General features: G+C 55.0%; 6 protein-coding genes across 6 annotated transcripts; 4 read left to right on the forward strand and 2 right to left on the reverse strand.

Moving 5' to 3' along the window:
• Window positions 1-381: 381 nt before the first annotated feature.
• Window positions 382-2,145, forward strand: N7482_006279 (translation initiation factor eIF2B subunit gamma; the record flags this gene model as incomplete). The annotated part of the gene is made up of 2 exons (XM_056688404.1): window positions 382-562; window positions 629-2,145. The coding sequence occupies 2 exons, from the start codon at window positions 382-384 to the stop codon at window positions 2,143-2,145; spliced, it is 1,698 nt and encodes a 565-aa protein (XP_056543959.1).
• An 830-nt stretch (window positions 2,146-2,975) lies between these two features.
• Window positions 2,976-4,137, reverse strand: N7482_006280 (uncharacterized protein; the record flags this gene model as incomplete). Its single annotated transcript, XM_056688405.1, has 4 exons — window positions 2,976-3,169; window positions 3,230-3,461; window positions 3,594-3,689; window positions 3,784-4,137. 4 exons carry the CDS (start codon window positions 4,135-4,137, stop codon window positions 2,976-2,978), a joined length of 876 nt encoding a protein of 291 aa, XP_056543960.1.
• Window positions 4,138-7,477: 3,340 nt separating this feature from the next.
• On the forward strand, window positions 7,478-9,876 carry N7482_006281 (uncharacterized protein; the record flags this gene model as incomplete). The annotated part of the gene is made up of 3 exons (XM_056688406.1): window positions 7,478-8,431; window positions 8,496-9,761; window positions 9,829-9,876. 3 exons carry the CDS (start codon window positions 7,478-7,480, stop codon window positions 9,874-9,876), a joined length of 2,268 nt encoding a protein of 755 aa, XP_056543961.1.
• A 983-nt stretch (window positions 9,877-10,859) lies between these two features.
• On the forward strand, window positions 10,860-11,609 carry N7482_006282 (uncharacterized protein; the record flags this gene model as incomplete). The annotated part of the gene is made up of 1 exon (XM_056688407.1): window positions 10,860-11,609. The coding sequence occupies one exon, from the start codon at window positions 10,860-10,862 to the stop codon at window positions 11,607-11,609; it is 750 nt and encodes a 249-aa protein (XP_056543962.1).
• A 169-nt stretch (window positions 11,610-11,778) lies between these two features.
• On the forward strand, window positions 11,779-13,716 carry N7482_006283 (putative MFS transporter; the record flags this gene model as incomplete). Its single annotated transcript, XM_056688408.1, has 8 exons — window positions 11,779-12,024; window positions 12,078-12,137; window positions 12,194-12,236; window positions 12,298-12,461; window positions 12,517-12,677; window positions 12,731-12,962; window positions 13,042-13,489; window positions 13,550-13,716. 8 exons carry the CDS (start codon window positions 11,779-11,781, stop codon window positions 13,714-13,716), a joined length of 1,521 nt encoding a protein of 506 aa, XP_056543963.1.
• Window positions 13,717-14,080: 364 nt separating this feature from the next.
• Window positions 14,081-17,389, reverse strand: N7482_006284 (glycoside hydrolase family 35 protein; the record flags this gene model as incomplete). Its single annotated transcript, XM_056688409.1, has 6 exons — window positions 14,081-14,852; window positions 14,906-14,993; window positions 15,047-15,118; window positions 15,184-15,477; window positions 15,527-16,520; window positions 16,580-17,389. 6 exons carry the CDS (start codon window positions 17,387-17,389, stop codon window positions 14,081-14,083), a joined length of 3,030 nt encoding a protein of 1,009 aa, XP_056543964.1.
• Window positions 17,390-18,102: the final 713 nt, after the last annotated feature.

Genomic DNA, 18,102 nt, shown 5'->3' on the forward strand with positions numbered 1-18,102 from the left:
GTTTGCACTGTTTGGTGCCAATAAATCTGGAGGCGGGTCGGGGGCTGACTCATCGTTATCATCACGTGAATTATCCAAAAAATGACATTCCGCTTTATGCATCAGAGCAACATTCATTGTCTGGAGGGGTCGCGGCCAATTCCAGAGACTTCGAGGAGAGCGACGACCAACGAACACTCGAGGAAGCTACGCTGAAGATTTTCACTCAACAAAGCCTCTGGCCTGCGCTTTTCAGCTTGGCGACCCGCCATCCCACTCTGCCGCGGGGCTCAGTCATTCGATCAAGCTTATAACCAGTCAGCTAGCTGATTTTGTCTCAACCAGAGCGCACGATTCATTCCTACCAATTCTAAAAGCCCATAACCACCTCGTTGAAGCAAAATGCCGTCTCCCTCAGCAGTCGTCCCTGGGGTTGGCATCCAGGCCTTGATTCTGTGCGGGCCTGGTGTTTCTCTGAATACCTTCACAGCCAATGAAGAATTCCTCAAGGCATTGATTCCCTTGGCCAACCGGCCGCTGATCTATTTTCAACTATCATGGTTGAAGAAATCAGGAATCACGGGTAAGCACTTTTTTGTCAATCAATGGTTTCTTATGAGACTAGGAGCTAATAGATGAAACCCCGAAGACATCACTTTGATCACGCCTCCTTCAACCGTCGCTCCTCTCCAGGCCGCACTACAACAAAACCCCCACCTGACCTCTCTACCCTCGCCGTCACCATCTGTCCTTGCGCCGAAAGGTCTCGACCTAAATATGGGAACGGCAGAGTTGCTACGTTTGCCTGAAGTTCAAGCCTGCATCAAGACCGACTTCCTTCTCCTTCCTTGCGACTTGGTCTGCGAAATTCCCGGCGAATCGCTTCTTGAGGCTTGGATGGTCTCCCAAAGTGCGCTGGGTGGTTCTTCTACTGTCTCCGAAGGACGTAATGCTCACGGCCCGACCTCTTCTGGGCCTGGCGGTGAGCAGGGAGGTCGTCGCGGTGGTCTCAGCGTATACTATCAAACACAGGGGAGGGAGGAAAGCGTTAAGGGCGAAGGCACTGATTTTGTGGCCATCGCACCCCTTGGTGAGGACGAGGCGCCTGCTGTGTCGCATGCCGTTGACGGTCCTGCGGCGCTGAGACACAATTTGTCCAAGGTGGTGCTGTCTATGCCTATGGCAACCGTAAAGGGAAAAATGGAAGGCGATAAGGGCCTGCTTCTTAGGCATTCCCTTACAGATAAGCACCCTCGCGTCAAGATGCTTAGCACTTTCAGGGATGCACACCTTTATATCTTCCCATACTGGGTTAAGGAGCTGGCCCTGCGTCAGGAAAGGTTCCAGTCAGTCAGCGAAGATTTGGTCGGCTTCTGGGCCAAGGCGGAATGGCAGCAGGGGCTGGGCGAAAAGTTGGGTATGGACGAGATCTTCCACCGGGAGTACGACCATCACGCCGAGAGCGGAAGTCATGACGGTGAATCCATCGAGGAAGAAATCGATTTGCTTGCCATGTCCACCACGAAGTCAAGGTTGAACGTCAACGTGGCTAGCTCTGACCCTATCTCTTTTGCAAGCAGAGTCAAGATCTCGGATGCCACTGAGAAGCCAGGGCTGAAGATCCCCCCTCTGTTGGCTTATGTGCAGCGCGGATCAGCTCCGTTTGTCCGGCGCGTCGACAGTTCGGCTATCCTGCTGTCCACCTCCCTCCGGCTGGCAAAGCTCGAATCCATTGAAGAAGCTGGTGCGGCCGCTTCGCCCTTCGCCCACCCTCAGAAGATTGCCCACCCGGAGGGCATCGCTCAGCGATGCACCATTACGAAGTCGGACTGTCTGATTGGTCAGAATACCACCGTCGAGTCCAAGTGCGTTATCAAGGAAAGTGTGATTGGAGCGAACGTGAAGATCTGTTCCGGCGCACGATTGCAAAGGTGCTTGATTATGGATGGCGCTACTGTGAACAGCTCTTGCACGCTTACAGGATGCATCATCGGTCGTAGAGCAGTGATTGGCAAAGACTCGGTTCTCAAGGACAGCGAAGTTGGAGATGGATATCTTGTTGAGGACGAGACAGATGCCAAAAATGAGAAATTCATGATCTTTGAGGGTCTGGAGGATGACGAAGATATGGATGGCTCGGAGGATTTTGATTCGGAGGACGAATGAGATTTTGAGAGAGGATCACTCTCCGCTTGTTTTATATCGCTGCTATGTCTTGACGAAATACCGATAGAGCTCATGATGCCCAAAAAGAATCAACATAGAGACGCACATCACCAACATCACTCGGTGATCATTCTTGGCAAGGTCGCTTTATGCGTGAAGTTTGTTATAGGACTTCCCATAGATTCCATTCCGATTCCATCCTCTAGCCCATATCATAATAGATCGATCATTCGGTACTTCCACGAAAGGTCCTTGCCGGCCTAACCAAAACCTATCTTCAGCCCTGCAGCGCTGCAGCCCCCTGGTCCCGATCATAATCCCCCTCACGAGTACTTGGGGTGCAGTGTATACCTCCCCAGATCATGGGAACTACCAGCGGGATTAACAACACAGCCAGATCCAGTCAGCCAGCCTCGAGGGCCCGGGTCACTCGTACAAGTACACTGTGCTAGGTCTAGGGCCACCTGGCTGCACTGTCATAGAATGCCGTGAGACTCGAGTGTTCTACAGGCTACAAGATTCGTTGCTGCCCGCTCCGCGCGGGCCGGCGCTTGGGTCCAAGTGCGTGCGGCCGATCGACCTGGGCTTCATCTATCCGCTTGGTCTGTGCTGCATATGGGACGGCGCCGGAGAATTGTAAGGTCAGATTACAGGGTGCTTCCTGGAGTGATGGAAGTGGCGGGGTCTTAGCCTGCGCATATTAATTGAGTTCTGCTGTGCGTCGACCGTGGTAAGCCGGTGAGATACACTCTGGGCGGTGCTGTCAGCTGATTGTCCGCTATACACCGTGTGTGCTATATTGTGCTATATCAGCCGCTGTCGTGCCACCCTCAGTCCCAGTGTCGCTCGATAGCTGCTAGCATGGATTGGGTGTGCAAGCTCATGACTCCAGCGTACGTGGACGTCCATTTGAATTCCAAGTGTGTGACGGCGTCGATCTTCAGATCAGTCCTCCACTGAGAGGTGCCAATTGCTGTTCCGAGGTATATCCAAGTCAGTAACGGAGAAGCACGTACTTGTCGCACTTGTCATGTCGCTCAGCGCATATGCTACTCTTCCGAAAGTCCAGAGGTCAACTACCTACTGGAGGCGAACGCGTTGTGGGACGTTCGAGCGCCTGTTGTGGGTCTATCCGGCCCATGGTCGTCTGATAAATCGGCTAATGCAAATGTGATTTGGAAGAGGAGGGGCAGAAACGAAGAGAACGAGAAGCAATGGAGAGGTCGTTTTGGGTTAGGGGCGGATTTGTAGGTGAAGGATGACCGGGTTGCAATTTGCGATTGTGGGTGGGAGGCGAGCTGGGGGGTTGATGAGGCCTGAGCGAGATTAAATCAGGGCTTTTGGCCTGCGAACGGCCCGATGACTTCTCATCAACGTCGAACAGTGCTCATCTGCACGGTATGAATTAAGATTGCACTTTAGGTTAGAACATCACGGAATGGACGCACAGTACAATTGTCGGGATCCGGGTGCACAGTATCGTACGAATGGGAGGGAGACGCGGGATTTGAGAAACCCACCCATTTGCTAGTCGGGATTTTGACCTGCGCATGATTAGGACGGTACGGTCTCATAGTGGAGCGACATGCAAATTGCCCCATATCATTGATTGGCAACCGAACACGACGCGGCGCGCACGTTCTCGGATCCGCGACCGGAGAGGGAGAAGTGCACAACGGCGCTGGGATGGATCACCGCGAGTGACCTCCACATCTGTGCTTCCCCAGACGTCGCGTTTAGTTTGCTAGTCACGGAGTGGGGATGTGCCCCTGCAAGCTCAGGCATGATGTACAAGAGGAACATGTTTATTGACAAGACGAGAATATACAGAGGACGGACTAGGACGCGAATCCTTCGGGCCGGAAAGATCGTGAGATTTGGGGAGGGCCCCTCATTGGGTTTTGAGGATCTCTCTGTCTCTTGTGCTCCGCCTGTGTCCTCAATTCTATTAGTAGAGTGGTTTCCTCCACGAGTCGCTGCAGCAGCATGCATATTCCGGTTGCTGGCGCGATGCCTCTTCAGGCAATTCAAAGCGGCACGGCTGGAGCAAACCCGAAGAAATCCTCGAGAGCACATATGCCTAGCGCTCTGCACACCAGATTGGTGCATTCTTCCAGTCGCCTTCTGTGGCATGGTAGGGCCGAAGGGTGCGGTCCCTCCTCGTCCTAATATGATGGTCATGACGAGAGTCGATGCAGGAAGGAAATCGTCCGCTTGGAGTACGGAGGAGATTGACCGTTCTCCACTCGCAGGGGGCGGAATGGGGCGTGAAGGGCGACGGAGGATGCTCCATGATTTGCGGTTCCAAACGCCCCTCCTTGACTCTCAGCCGCGCTAAAATGCTCGGCAGGGTAAAATGATCGGTGCCAACCCGGATGGAGCAGGAGCTAAGGAAGTGGGCGAGGCGGCGCAATATGATGGGAGACGGACAAGACTGCGGGTTGGCGAGCCAGTGAGGCTGCGCTTGAGGGGGGCCCTTGCTCCATGTTCAATGCTATTGCGTGGCAGGGCAATATAAAGAAACCAGACCGGAGCGGTACACAAACTATTCCGCTGGACGGCGACCATACCCGAGATGGGCAGTGCGCTCCGTGCTTGTTGGATGGGTTTTGGGCCATGTCGATCACGCGGGACGCGGTCAATCTCTCCGGGTTTGGCGGGCTGGTTAGGGGCTATGGATATGCGGATCGACGAAATCAGTGGTTTGCGAGTGGAGATGCGACGGGAGGAAGGATGGAGAGGAGAGCGATAAGAGCGGGAGAAGCGAGAAAAAGAGCGAGAGAACCATCTCCTCAAATAGCCTTAGCTCAATACCCTAAAGTATAGTTTATAGTTCAGTTGACTCCGTCTTATGCCCCCGGAACGTCCTTATCCTCGCCTCGTCGCACGGGAGTCAGTGGAGGCCAAGGCTCGGGACTCGGCCCCTCCTCCCCTGATAAGCCTGCCGGTCGTGCCCTAGTGGTGGCGCTTCACGAACACCCCCATCATGTCTGCACTGTCCAATCTCCTTGGCTCGAGCATCGGTCCTCGTGCTGTGCTGTGATACGTCATGGGGGAACTCCGCGACGATAGGCAGATCTAGTCGGCTATCCACGTCCCCTACGGAGGCTCGGGTAAATCTATCATGTCAACCGGACCCAATGGGACTCATGAGACAACCCACTCCCAATCCACTCTTCCAAACTCTCGTCCCGCTGGGTTCCAAACTTCCCAACCCGGCGACGCGAACCACACGCTGTCCAGCGCCCGGCACGACGGAGCGATGGGACCCTTCAGCCTCATCCGAAGTCCCATCTTCCTTCACGTCTACGCGGTGGAATATTCCCCGTCGATCGTGCTGTGGCCTGTCCCGGCGCGACACGGCGTCCCCCCATTGCCGGCCAGCCCGTCCGCTGCAGTTTCACCGGGCGGGTTGCAGCCTGCAAAGGTAACGGTCCGGAGATATGCATCGATGGGGTCGAATGGATCGATTGGATCGATTGGGTCAACTTGGATCGATTAGCCCGAGGAGCACAGCTATCCACGGCCATCCATGGAACAAGACACTCCGCACGCTGGAATGTCCCGGACGTCTCGGTGTGGAGAATGTTTTTCCTCGAAAGGAAGAAAGAAAGACGGAGAGGAAGGTGGTGGTGCTATGAGAATAAAGAACCAAAAACCCCCCAACAACGACTCTATATGAATCGTAGAGACGGACGATCCGCACATCCACTCATCGTGCACCGAGTCGCGACTCGTCCGACTCAGGACTCTGAGGTCGATCCCCAAAGCACGTGCGGTGCACGGAGCCGCCCTCTGTTTCGCCGAACGCCTGTGGATTCGCTGTAGCCGTGGAGAAGACGAGGGGATAGCGTTGCACTTCGCCTTAGTGCCCCGTCGCCCGCAGGACGCTTAAGCCGGAGCGAGAGCGAGCTGAGGGTCAAGACCAGGGCCGGATGGTGACGGAGCAAACTGACCGTAGGAAAAAAATACATTCGAGAGGCCCTTCCCATCCATTAACCTCTCAGGTACTGTGTCGTGCATACTTCCAGCACCGCACATCCCTGTTGTCCCGACCTTTCCGGGACTTTGGGTCGTGACAGTTCAGCGCGAGCCACCTCGAATTATCAGCCCGAGGAGCAACAGAGGAGCTAGGGGGTTCCGCCATGCTGATTGGTGGGTGGGTGCGCCCTCCAGCAGTCTCCATGATTCTCAGGGGTGGAGATGCGCGCCCGGGCAGTCAGCGACCGAATCCTCCTCTGCGGAGTACTCTATACTGGATACTGGGACTCCATAGTGATCCATAACCTGTCATCGTCAGGAACATCCGCCAAATCCGTTCCCGAGGGGATTCCGGCTGATTAGTATTCGTCCCATACCCCCACGGTCACAACTTCCCTGGGACAGAGTACAGTCCTGTCTACTGGGGGAGTATTATACTTTCTACCTTTTGCTTTTCCCTAGTTCTTTTGTAATTTCTGGGGGTTTAGACGTGCAATCTCCCCCTTAATCAGTAGGCGATCGAACAGTAAAACCCCTCCGATTACTGCCAACAACGGGGGAGTTCACCAAACCGCCAAACCGCCAAACCGCCTAACCGCCAAACGTGCCGCCCCCCTTCTTCCCTTCCCTTCTTTTCTTCCCCTTCCCCCCTCCCCATTCATTCAATCCGCTCCCCCCTCCCCCAGTCCTGCGAACGGCACTTGTCGGCTGTGCCATTCCATCTGGATCTGGTCCTTCTTATTCTTCGGGGCTTTTCTTTTTTCCTTTTTTCTTGTACATGCGTCTCCTCCCGGCCCTATCCCCCGTCTCCCGTTAGACACCTCTCTCCCCATCCGACCACCTTTCGTTTCTTCCACTCGCCTGGTTTCGAGTTCTTCTGCATTCTTGTCGGCATCCAGCGTCCTTCGTCACTTTCTCTTAATCGTTGTACCACTATAGTTTATGTTCACGCGACTTAGATCAGGTATGGTCCCCCCTACCCCTGGCTGACGCGTTGCCTGTTCAATCCCTCCCACCTCCCCAACTGTCAAGCAACCCCCAAAAAATTACAACAATCCATTCACCTGCCATCCGGCCCCCTCTTCCCTCCCTGATCTATCGACCCGGCTCTCCCGCCATACCGCGGTGACGACGAGACAAAAGATCGCTCGGATCGGGGAACTCAAGGCTGACTGTTCCTCCCCGGGCTCACTAGCACTCCGTTTCGCTCCTCGACCTCATCTGTCCTGACAACGAACACTCGTGGTCCCGTACCGTCGTCTCCAATCCAACCGCGAGTTGCCTTGTCGAGATCCTGACCGACCCGGACCTTCGGCAATCTGTCCTGTGCACTCTGGCGGAGAGCAACAATATGGCCGCGCTGGTTCAAACGATCCCCCAACAGAGTGGCACGGTACCGGTGCTCCAGACGCGTCCTTCCTCCTCCTCGGGCACCTTTGCCTCCCCTTCCACCCAGTCCCCTGTCTCCCGCTACCAGAACATGTCGTGGAGCTCCTTCAATGCCGGCAATTCGGGGAGCTATCGAGCAGGCCACCCGGTTGTGGCTCCCTATGCCTACACTCCTAATTTGGGTCCCTCTGCTCCCTCTCCGACAAGCCAACATCGCCAGTCGTGGTCGCCCCATCTTCGACCGGAGCACCGCACCTTCTCCGCCCCTGTCACCCACCAGGGTTCCTTGAATCCGTCCTACACGGGCCACTCGCGCGTCGTCCATCCTGCAGCTGGTTCTGTATCCAATTCCTCCTCATCCACCTCTTCTTTCCGATCCCATATTTCCAAGGACGACAGTGCACTCCCCTCCCGGCAATTGAGGACGGAGCAACCGCTCCGTCCTTTGTCGACCGCCAACCTCCCCCCTCCCAACGTCATGAACATCTCCTCTCCGGCCGGCTCCGCCAAGCCTTCTCCCAATCGGTACCGTCGTGCGAATCAACAGCGGACGGAGGGTGCTCGGCCGCAGTCACCCGCTCCGGCATCCACTCCCCCTGCGGCGGAGGACCAGACGGCCGCCGGTCCCCGAATCATTTTGCGGTCGAATGGCCACAACCGTGTCTCCAGTGTAGATGACTCCTCTCACCTGGAGAGGCCACAGCCAGAACTTGCCAAGCGGTACCGCCGCCGCAGTCTGGGGAATATGGATCCCTCCACATACCCTAATATGGAGCTTCAAATGCCACTATCGTCTTCTTCCCAGTATGGCTCGTACGACTTTATCGCGTTCGATACCAAGGAACGGCCGCGATCGGCACACTCGCACCGGGATAGCTCGGTGAGCGTCCACTCCGCACACTCGTCCACTTCTTCGGTAAGACTACCTTCGAATTTGAGCTTTCCGGAATGATCGAGACTAACATCGGACTTACCGATAGGTACGAGAAGGGGCTGCCCCAGAATCGAGCCCGGTGACCAGCAAGACCAGCAAGCCCGAAGAGAAGCGAGCGAGCAAATCCTCGCCTTTGTCTCAGCCTTCAACCTCGCCCGATTCCCCGACGACCGGACCGACAGAAAGCCAGACCACTACGGCTTCGTCGCCCCCAGTGGACTCACCGGCTGCCAGGCGCCTGGCGGAGCTGAAGAACGAGTCCAAGCGCCCTGGAAAATCACGCCTGCGACGTGCGTTCTCTTTCGGCAGCGCCTCCGAGTTGCTGAAGGCATCCTCCGCACAGAACGCTGCTAACAAGCGCGAGGCTGCAGCTGCCGAGCAGGCTCGCCGGGAGGCCCTCCGGGAGGAGCTTGGAGAAGAACAAGCCGCCATTGCCGAGCAGCAAGAAGCCAGTGGGCTCGGTGAGAGCATTTATTCCCACCAAGGCAATTTATTCCGTGGCTCGACCGATGCCCTCTCCGTCTCCTCGACCGCTTCTTCGGCCTCGATGATGCTTCGCAAGATGGGCAAGGGTATGAAGCGAGGCGGCCGATCTCTTGTCGGCCTGTTTCGTCCTAAGTCGGTTGCTAGCATCAACTCGATTGAGGGAGGGGTGCCAGAGCAGCCCATGGCTGCCCCCAAGATCTCAGTGGTCAACGTGGAAGGAGAGCGTGCGGAGGTGGAGAGCGTAACGGTGAACCCCGATGTACAGGACATGCCCCGTGGTGGCACGGTATTTCCCAAGGCGGAGAGTGGCTCGGAACCTCGGCGATCTGGCTCCCTCCATGAACGTCCTGTTCAACAGCGAAGCCTCTCCGATAACACCGGCGACAGCCGCAAGAGCATCGTGGGGGGTGACCGAGAACGTGCGGAGGTCCTGGCGACTCTCCACCGGGGTATTCTCAAGAAGACTCACTCCGATCTTGGAGTCTCGGCCCCAGCGCGCGCACAGAACGGCAGTGACTCGCCGCACTCCAGTGCTCCAACCACTCCCGATGAGTCGATCCGAGCTACCCGCTCGGGCGACCAGGTCAAGATCGCAGGCGAAGACTACTTCATGTCGGAAGGTGGACGGTATGCGGGCGGTGACGCCAAGAGCGCCCCCATCACTCCCCAGCCCGGCGGGCGGAACATCGTGTTCAGCCCTCGCATTCAATTCCACGAGACGTGGCCGAGTGGCGAATATGACCGTCGCGGAGAGATTGCGACTTGCAACCGTTTGACGCCGTTGCTCGCTCAGCAGATCCGGGAGGAGATCAACAACTTCAAGATGGTAAGCATCCACCCTAACTGCATGTGCGCACGTCTGATTTATCTGTGCATACTAACCATGACGACAGGAGATGGAGGTTCACGAGAACTCCAAGATTTACACACACTTCATTTGATTTCACTGGTGGGGATTGGCTTCATGGGTTGCACCGCAAACCATGTATCCTTGTCCATAGATCTGCATCCACTTCGGCGATTGGGGGGTGGGGGGTGTTTTGAATTTCTTTTTGTCCCTTCTTATTCTCGCGTCCATTGCGACCTCGAAAAACCCTGGATCTGTCCGTTTCCCGGCTTTATCTCTCTTCGAGTCTCGACAGCTCTCCATACTGTGTCCACTCTCGTTGCGGTCTTTCCTTTCCCCTTCTATGGCCCTCCCATCCGTGGAGGGTTCGTGCGTTGAACAAAATGGAGCGGCTTGTCTCTAAAATTTCCACTTGGTTCTGTCGCCGCCGACGCTTGGTCGTGTGTCCTCTGCCTCGGGCGTTGTTCCGTTGATCTAATGAATGTTGCCTCCCCCATGCCATCTACTACTTATCAGGCGCAGCGGTCTAGTCTCTTGTCAACCGACTTTTTTCCCCCACGGCCCCTCTCTTTACACTCCTCCTGCCTTCTGTCTTTTCCGCATGCATTTGAACTGAACCATTGTCATTGTCATCAAATATTGGGAGCGTGGGCAACCTGGGCTTGTTTTCCATTTTTCATTGTCTGGCTCTTCCGCGCCTTTCTTTTTGTTTTCTAGCACATCACTCTGCCATGGTCATGTCGGGACCTCTTTTCTAACTTAACCTTTTCTCTTAACATCTCATCAGCTCGTCGGAATGCAATTCGAGCCTCTGCTGCATTGACTCTTATTCTCTGCTTTTTGACTCCCTGCGCCGTTGATCTCCTTTCTCTTTGGTCGCTTGCACCGTGAACCCTTGTTGCTTGCAAGCAAAGTAGTAATTGTGCTTGGGTGGAAGATGCGTTGAGCATAATGAGTTCTGTTCTCTTTCTGCGTCTTCTTTAGTTTAGGGATTGGCTTTTTACATGCGTCGACGGTGATAATGGATTGGTTCGTTTCCTGATCAGTGGTTGTTGCCTGTCGTGGATCATCTACAAGATGATCCACTGTTTTCATTCAGAGCGCAAGACCGAATCCCTACATCCGCCATCGCCTTCTACGGTGCCTGCATGCACCAGTAACTCCCGCCCCCTGGGCTGTGTGATCAGTGCGCTGCCAGATATTGGCTTGTGCGGCCGTGCGGTACGGACAATGCCTCCATGCGGGCGACCGGGGGCAGGTAACGTCTCGCACGATCACGTTGAGACAATCTCGGCCAAGACCCAGGCCCAGCACGTGTCCGCTAGATGCCGAGACTCTTCCCGGCCGCAACCCCTTGCCGCGATCTTGACGGGGGTTGGCGCCAGCACATTCCGGCTCGAGAAGGCTCCAAGGCTCGTCTCTGCCACAGCGTTGAGCGTATGCGACCCCCACGCCTCGGAGAAAATCCGATTCTCCCGTGCAACCAAGGCCTGGCGGCCCAGCGCCGAGAACGTCGGGATGGATCCCCGTATTTGGCTTCCCCGGAACCCCCCGCCTTCCCCCACGCCGGGCCCGTTTTGGGGTCATTGGCCGAGCCCCGTCTCCCCGTGGGGTTGGCCCATGCCGGACGACCGCATTTGGGTTGGGTTACAGTCGCGGCCATGCCGACTCCATCGACCCCGTTGGGTTCGATCTCTGTTTATCTTGTCGCGGCATTCTTCTACTCCGCACACGCCACCGTTCCCCGGCTTCCCACAAGAAGCTACTGTCATCCCGGATCCTGGCTCTCTTGTCCCCGACTGGCCCGATTCTTTTAGTAGTTTTTAGGGGGATTCGTATTTCCTTCCCTGCGCTCCCTGTTAGCTTCCACTTTCTTCTCGCCCCGCGTGCTGGGATATTCTCTGATCTTTCTCATTTGAGCACCTGTGCAAGCTGGACTGCTTCTTAGGATCGATCCCCTCCCTCTCTCCCACGGAGGATTTGAGTAATCTTCAAAATGTCCCCTCACGCTTCGCCAGATCTGGAGGTGGCCGATATCGACAAGTCGTATGTGGACAATGTCGAAGTCATTGCCAATGCCGACAAGCCCAATGCGAGGAAAGAGGCACCGGCCTATGTCGCCGGCCTGTCGCCTGAGGAGCGTGAGAAGGCCGAAAAGGCCCTCGTTCGCAAGATCGACATCCGCCTGCTGCCCATGATCATCGTCATGTACATTCTCAACTACTTGGACCGAAACAATATTGTCAGACTCCGTGGACCGCCTGCATTCCATCCCCGAAACTAACTTGATTCCAGGCCGCGGCTCGTTTGGCAGGTCTAGAGAAGGATCTTGGTCTCGTCGGCAACCAGTACTTGGTATGTACGGCTCGATAGCATCTTGATGGGCGAGAGTATATTGATTGGGGCACCAGACCTGCGTGAGCATTCTGTTTGTGGGTTACCTCTTGATGCAGAGTCAGTACTTCACGCACCCGCGCATCAGCATACTTTCCGCCGAAGCTGATGAATGGTCTAGTTCCCTCCAATCTGCTCCTCAATAAGTTCGGCAAGCCGGCGATCTACCTGCCAACCGCCATGATTCTGTGGGGTATCATCTCGACTGCCACTGCAGCTGCACAGAACTTTGCGGGTCTCGTGGTGACTCGATTCTTCCTCGGTTTCATTGAGGCTGCTTACTTCGTACGTCTTCCTCCCTGTCTTCTGAGCTGGGGCTTTGGGCCTGATGTGATTCCAGCCCGGCTGCCTCTATTTCCTAAGTGCCTGGTACACCCGCAAGGAACTTGGTTTCCGCACAGCAGCCTTGTACTCCGGTTCTCTCCTTTCCGGTGCTTTTTCTGGTCTCATTGCGGCGGGGATTACTAGCGGCATGGACTACAAGATGGGTCTCCGTGCCTGGTAAGTAGGCCCTTACTGCTTGTCTCAAGACGCTCGTTTTAACCTTTCTTCAGGCGTTGGCTGTTCATCATCGAAGGCGCGATCACCATTGTCGTTGCCGTGATTGCCATCTTCATCCTGCCTAACTTCCCTCGTACCACCAGCTGGCTCACCGAAGAGGAGAAGGCCCTGGCGACCTGGCGTCTCGAAGAAGATATTGGTGAGGACGACTGGGTCGACAGTGAGCACCAGTCATTCCTGCATGGTGCCAAGCTTGCCTTTACTGATCCCAAGACCTACCTTCTGGTATGTGCCCCCCCCCAACCCCTAACTTCTATCGTAGTCCCCAACTGACCGCTGTTTTTGCTTCTCTTTTTTTATGTAGATGCTCATGATCCTGTGCATCGTATCCTCCGCCTCGGTGACAAACTTTTTCCCTACTGTCGTCAAAACCTTGAAGTACGGCAACATTGAGACTCTCCTCCTTACCGCTCCTCCCTACTGTCTCGCCGTTATCTGCGCCTTTGCTAATGCCTGGCATGCCGATCGTACCGGCGAACGTTACTTCCACGTCACTCTGCCATTATACGTCTCCGTTGCAGCGTTCATCCTTGCCGCTGCAACCACTGGTACCGCGCCTCGCTACGTTTCCATGATGCTCATGGTGCCATCGTTCTACTCTGGTTACGTCGTGGCTTTGGGCTGGATCTCGAACACCTTGCCCCGTCCGGCGTCCAAGCGTGCTGCGGCTCTCGCCGGTATCAACTGCGTTAGTAATGCTAGCAGTATTTACGCCAGTTACATGTACCCCGACAGTGATGCGCCGCGATTCAGTGAGTTCAACCCCAACGCAATATTATGGGTTTGTGTGAGTAAAGCTAAAGATTGTGAAGTTCCTGCCATGTCCGTGGACTGCGCTACAGCCTTTGTCGCCATCCTGTCTGCTACTGCGTTGCGCTTCCTCCTTGTCCGTCTGAACCAGAAGCTCGACCGTGGTGAGGCCGTTGAGGGCTCTGTTCCGGGCCAGGCCAGCAGTCGTGGTTTCCGGTTCTTGGTTTAAGCATGATGGACCGCCTTTAGCGTTGGTGCGGATCGATCATGCTTGCATGGGTATATTTCTTCGACTTAAGAGAACCCCGCTGAGTGTTGGCCCCCGATCAGGACTGTATTTGTGTTTTACAATGAATTGCTGTAGCCCTTACTTGTATGAGTGATTTTACCTCGACTGGTTGGACTAGGTCTAGAGAAGAAGATGACATAACAGCAAGCAAAGGACCTTTGTTATGTGCATTGGCACCACCACAGGGGAGTAAATTTAGATGAAGACTGGACCAAAGTATATGAGCCGCTTTTTCTTGCACTTCAACAAGAATCGATCCGCGAAAACCCCCTCAGACCGGACCGAATCTCATCTAGCCGACCCATCACGCGAACTTCTTCCGCTCCTCTGTCCACCGAGTCCTCAATTCTTCTGCGTCCTTGCTAATATCCACGGTATCCAATGAACTATCAGCAGCATAGTTAACTCGCCAGTCAACTTCTAGACTTGCCCCGTCCTCTGTCTGAGCCCAGACAGCAAAAGCCACCGTATTCTCCCCACTATAGTTCAGTATACCTGCCGGAACGGGATATACAACTTGATTTCCAATGTACGGGTTGTACCGACCGTACTGGTACCCGTTCACGAAGAGTTGGGCACGATAAGCGAGTGAGCTACTGGAGGGCGTAGAGAGAACAAAAGAGATGGAGATATCCGTGTTGGAGGGGAGGTCGAGGGCGATGGTGGTGCGGAAGAAGCGGACTGTTGCTCCTTGGACGCTTAAAGTCGAGCTGCTGGACCAGGCCAAGTCGTCGTAGCCAGGGAGGTGCCATCCAACACGCTCGCCGTAGAGACCGTCTTCGTTGAATACCCCGCGCACGGGGTCGAGGTTAGAATCGCTGCCTGCTGTGCCTGCTAGACGCCAGTGCGAGAAGCCAGACGAGGAGCCGAGCAGCCGGGCGTCGAGAATGCCGCGGGGGTTGAGAGCACCCGTTTTTTCGTCGTGACCCGTGTCGTCGTGGACGACTAAGAGGACGTTCGGCTTGCTGGTGTTGAGAGTGGTGTTTGAGAAGGAGAGTGTCAGGTTGCCTTGCTCGTCCAAGGCATCGCCGAGGTAGGAGCCTATGAATTGGCCATTAAGCCAGGCAGACCAGCCGCTATATCAGACATGAGTGGGAGGGACAATTGAGATCAGCTTGAGGGCACCTACAAGGCATATCCTCCCTGCACGTTGAGGTAGGCTCCAGTTGCAGAGCCATTGAAGTATCCCCGCCAAAGGCGGACCCCATTGTGGAATCCTGAATGGCTGTTTAGATCAGGAACATCAATCCTGCAAAAGGAGTCTGCTTACCGTATTCGTCTGCATACATGACGGGCAAGGTCGTGGGAGTTCGGGGGTTCAACGTGGTCATATGGTTCGCATCTGGTATCATTGATTAACCTTGGTGTTGGATAGAATAGTGTCTTCATTTGAGCAGTCGCACTCACCAACCCATGCAGCTCCAGAGTCATCGTATGTCGCCAAACGCTCCGGTAGACTGTCTTTTGACTTCCAGGACCCGAAGGAAGGCAGAGTAACAGTCTGCGGCGCCGAAATGGACCCCTTGAGACTGCCGTACTTCGTACGCTGTGTTCGGAGGGGCTTTCCATTCCAGGTGATAGACTTGACAGCCTTGGGAGCAAAGACTTCCAGGGTCGTGGCATTGACAATATCACCCGTCACGGCAAGTTTCGAGCCCGACAGACTAGCTCCGCGGACGAGATAGGGTCCCTGAACAAGCACTGCCAGATAATTAGTACCTCACAGAGTCACTTTCGATCTGAAACATACCACTTTCAGTCTCCGGTACAAGCGGATCATTCGTAAGTGCAGGAGCCCAGAACGTATACGCAGCTGTTCTATCGAGAAGGATGACGCGGAAGTCATCAATATCCAGCACACTCATGCCTGAGGACTGTGTAAAGGTAGCAGTTAATCCGCCATGTTCCTTGATGAATGTCACGTCCGAACATCGCTGGCACCGCTCAATCGATCCCTTCTTTGCTCCCTTCACATTAAACTCGCCTGATTCGCCAGTCGGTACCCAAAGGACCAGCGTGGGAGTCTGGTCGAACACGGCATAGCTTAGAACTTCGACAGTGGAATACAGCAATGTCTTTGATCCAAAGGTGAAATCCGTAACGAGAATCTTGGACTGATGTCCGTTAAGCCGGACTACACCACCGTGCTTGGGAACGGTCAAGGCCCCAGCGGAAGTGTTGACCTTGAGGTGGAATGCTTCGTTCGTAGATACAGAGGTGTTGGTGTGGAATGTTGCGTAGAACCCAGCGTTTGTGTCTGGATTCCGAAGCTCATAGGCCCGGACGAGCGAATTATCAGTGTACTGTGTGCCATTACCGATCAAATTGGTCATTGTCAAATCTTTCGCAGAGCGAGTGAACAAGGCCAGCAGCTTCGTCTCGTAGTATTTCGACCCAATCGATCGATCCTCCGAGATAGGCGCCGAGTAGTCATAACTACTTGAGGTGACTGGTGCCGCAATCGCACCCCAGTTCGTTCCACCAAACAGCATGTACAGGCTCATGGCTGTCACCCGTTGACCGATGTTCCATCTGTAGAATAGATTTGCAAAGTCTTGGTCCGAGTTCTCGGAGCATCCGCCCTCTGGTCCACCCCAGGGGTTATACGAACCGCCCTGGAACTCGGGCATGAATTCTGGCATGGTGGGCTGTGACTCTTGGAAGTAATCATAGTAGTCCATGACCGAGAATGCGACATATTCGCCATTTGTCGAGGTGCATTGGCTGAGGTCGCAGGTCCAGCACTATATAGCGCCCTTATGTTAGCTCCGAAACAACGATCTGTCGAGAGGATGGAACCTACCGATGGGTATGAGTCTACACCGGCAACGTCAACATTTCCGCCCTCGTTGGACCAATCACTACCCCAAGAATGGGAGTTCATGTTCGGATCGTTGGACGTCAAAGGCACGGTAATCCCATTGGCGCGGGCGTTCGCCTCAAGAAGCTCCATATACGCAATGGCTGTTTCATTCGGCACCCGCTCCGACGCAGAGCCAATCCACTGGTTCCCATACTCATTTTCAATCTGGTAGACAATCGCATTCTCCCCATCGGTGACCTGGTACTTGCTGGTGATTTGGGACATCCTGGTGAAATACGGCGTCCATGCTTTCGTATACCGCGTGTCGTTGTTCCGCAGGGTGCCGTATTCACCAGTGGTCAGCCACAGCGGGAACCCGCCCGCATTCGCTTCGGCATTGACATACGGGCCAGGGCGCACGATGATATAGAGTCCTAGCTCTTTGGCGAGCTCAAACAGGGGTGTGATATCATGCGCGCCAGTCGTGAAGTCGAGCGTCTGGTTGTTGGGGGCGTGGTAGGCCCAGCTCGAGTAGAAGGCGAAGGCTGTGAAGCCGGCGGCTTTAATCTTCTCGAGGATGTCACGCCATAGACCAGGGACGGGGATACGCCAGTAATGGAATTCGCCAGAGAAGATGAAAATGCGTTGGCTATTTATCTGGAAGCTATAGTGGTCCCATTGGACGACTTCATTTAAACCATCGTCATGCAGGGGCCATTCGGTGGCTGTTTGGTTCTCCGCAGCCCAAGTGACACCCAGGAAGGAGAGGATCATCCAAAGCCCGTAGAGAAGCCGTGTTGGTCGCGCCATCTTGCAGTGACTCGGACAGCTGCCGAGGACCAGGGTGCCGGGCGATCGATTCGAGCGGCCATTGTGGACAAAGGGTCCGTTTTATCCTGCATTGGTCTCATGCCGGCCTGGGTTTTGTGCGGAGAAAACTGTGGGGGTGAAATACACGGCAATCACCGTCAGTCTGCCGACGGGCTCCTGAGCGAGATCCAAGCGAAGCCCGGACGTGGTTTTAAGTCTCCTCCGCGCGGGCTATTACGGAAGTTAGATTTTCCTCCATTCAGATCGCTGGAAGATGTGGAGATTATGGAGAAATTCATGGGGAAGGAGTCTCATGTAAAAAGGGTACTTTTTCTCCTCAATAATATACATCCCGTGTCTGTACTGTAGTCTAGCAAAGCAAAGCCGGGAGACCAGAAAACAGCTATGATCATAGAGCCAGTCACGGTTCTTCCCGTCCCGAGGGAGAACCGAACCCTGGTAAACAAGCCAAACAAGCTCCCCTGGGAGCTCTCGCCAATGACAGCAATTGGCGCATCGGCCACTTGGTCCGGTCCGGAAGAAAGCTTCTCCGTCGGGCGGAGGTGATGCCTGAGCGAGGCCAATTACCAGCTACCGGAGGACTTGTATAGGCGATGGGGGAGATGGCGAATCAGGAGAGAGCCTATCAGCCCATATCCGCCACGAATCAAGTGGTATTGCGCTGAACCCCAAGACTCCAAAAATTCTATGCC

Source organism: Penicillium canariense, assembly GCF_028826845.1.
Source record: "Penicillium canariense strain IBT 26290 chromosome Unknown utg000003l_segment0_segment0, whole genome shotgun sequence".
NCBI classification, from domain to species: domain Eukaryota; kingdom Fungi; phylum Ascomycota; class Eurotiomycetes; order Eurotiales; family Aspergillaceae; genus Penicillium; species Penicillium canariense.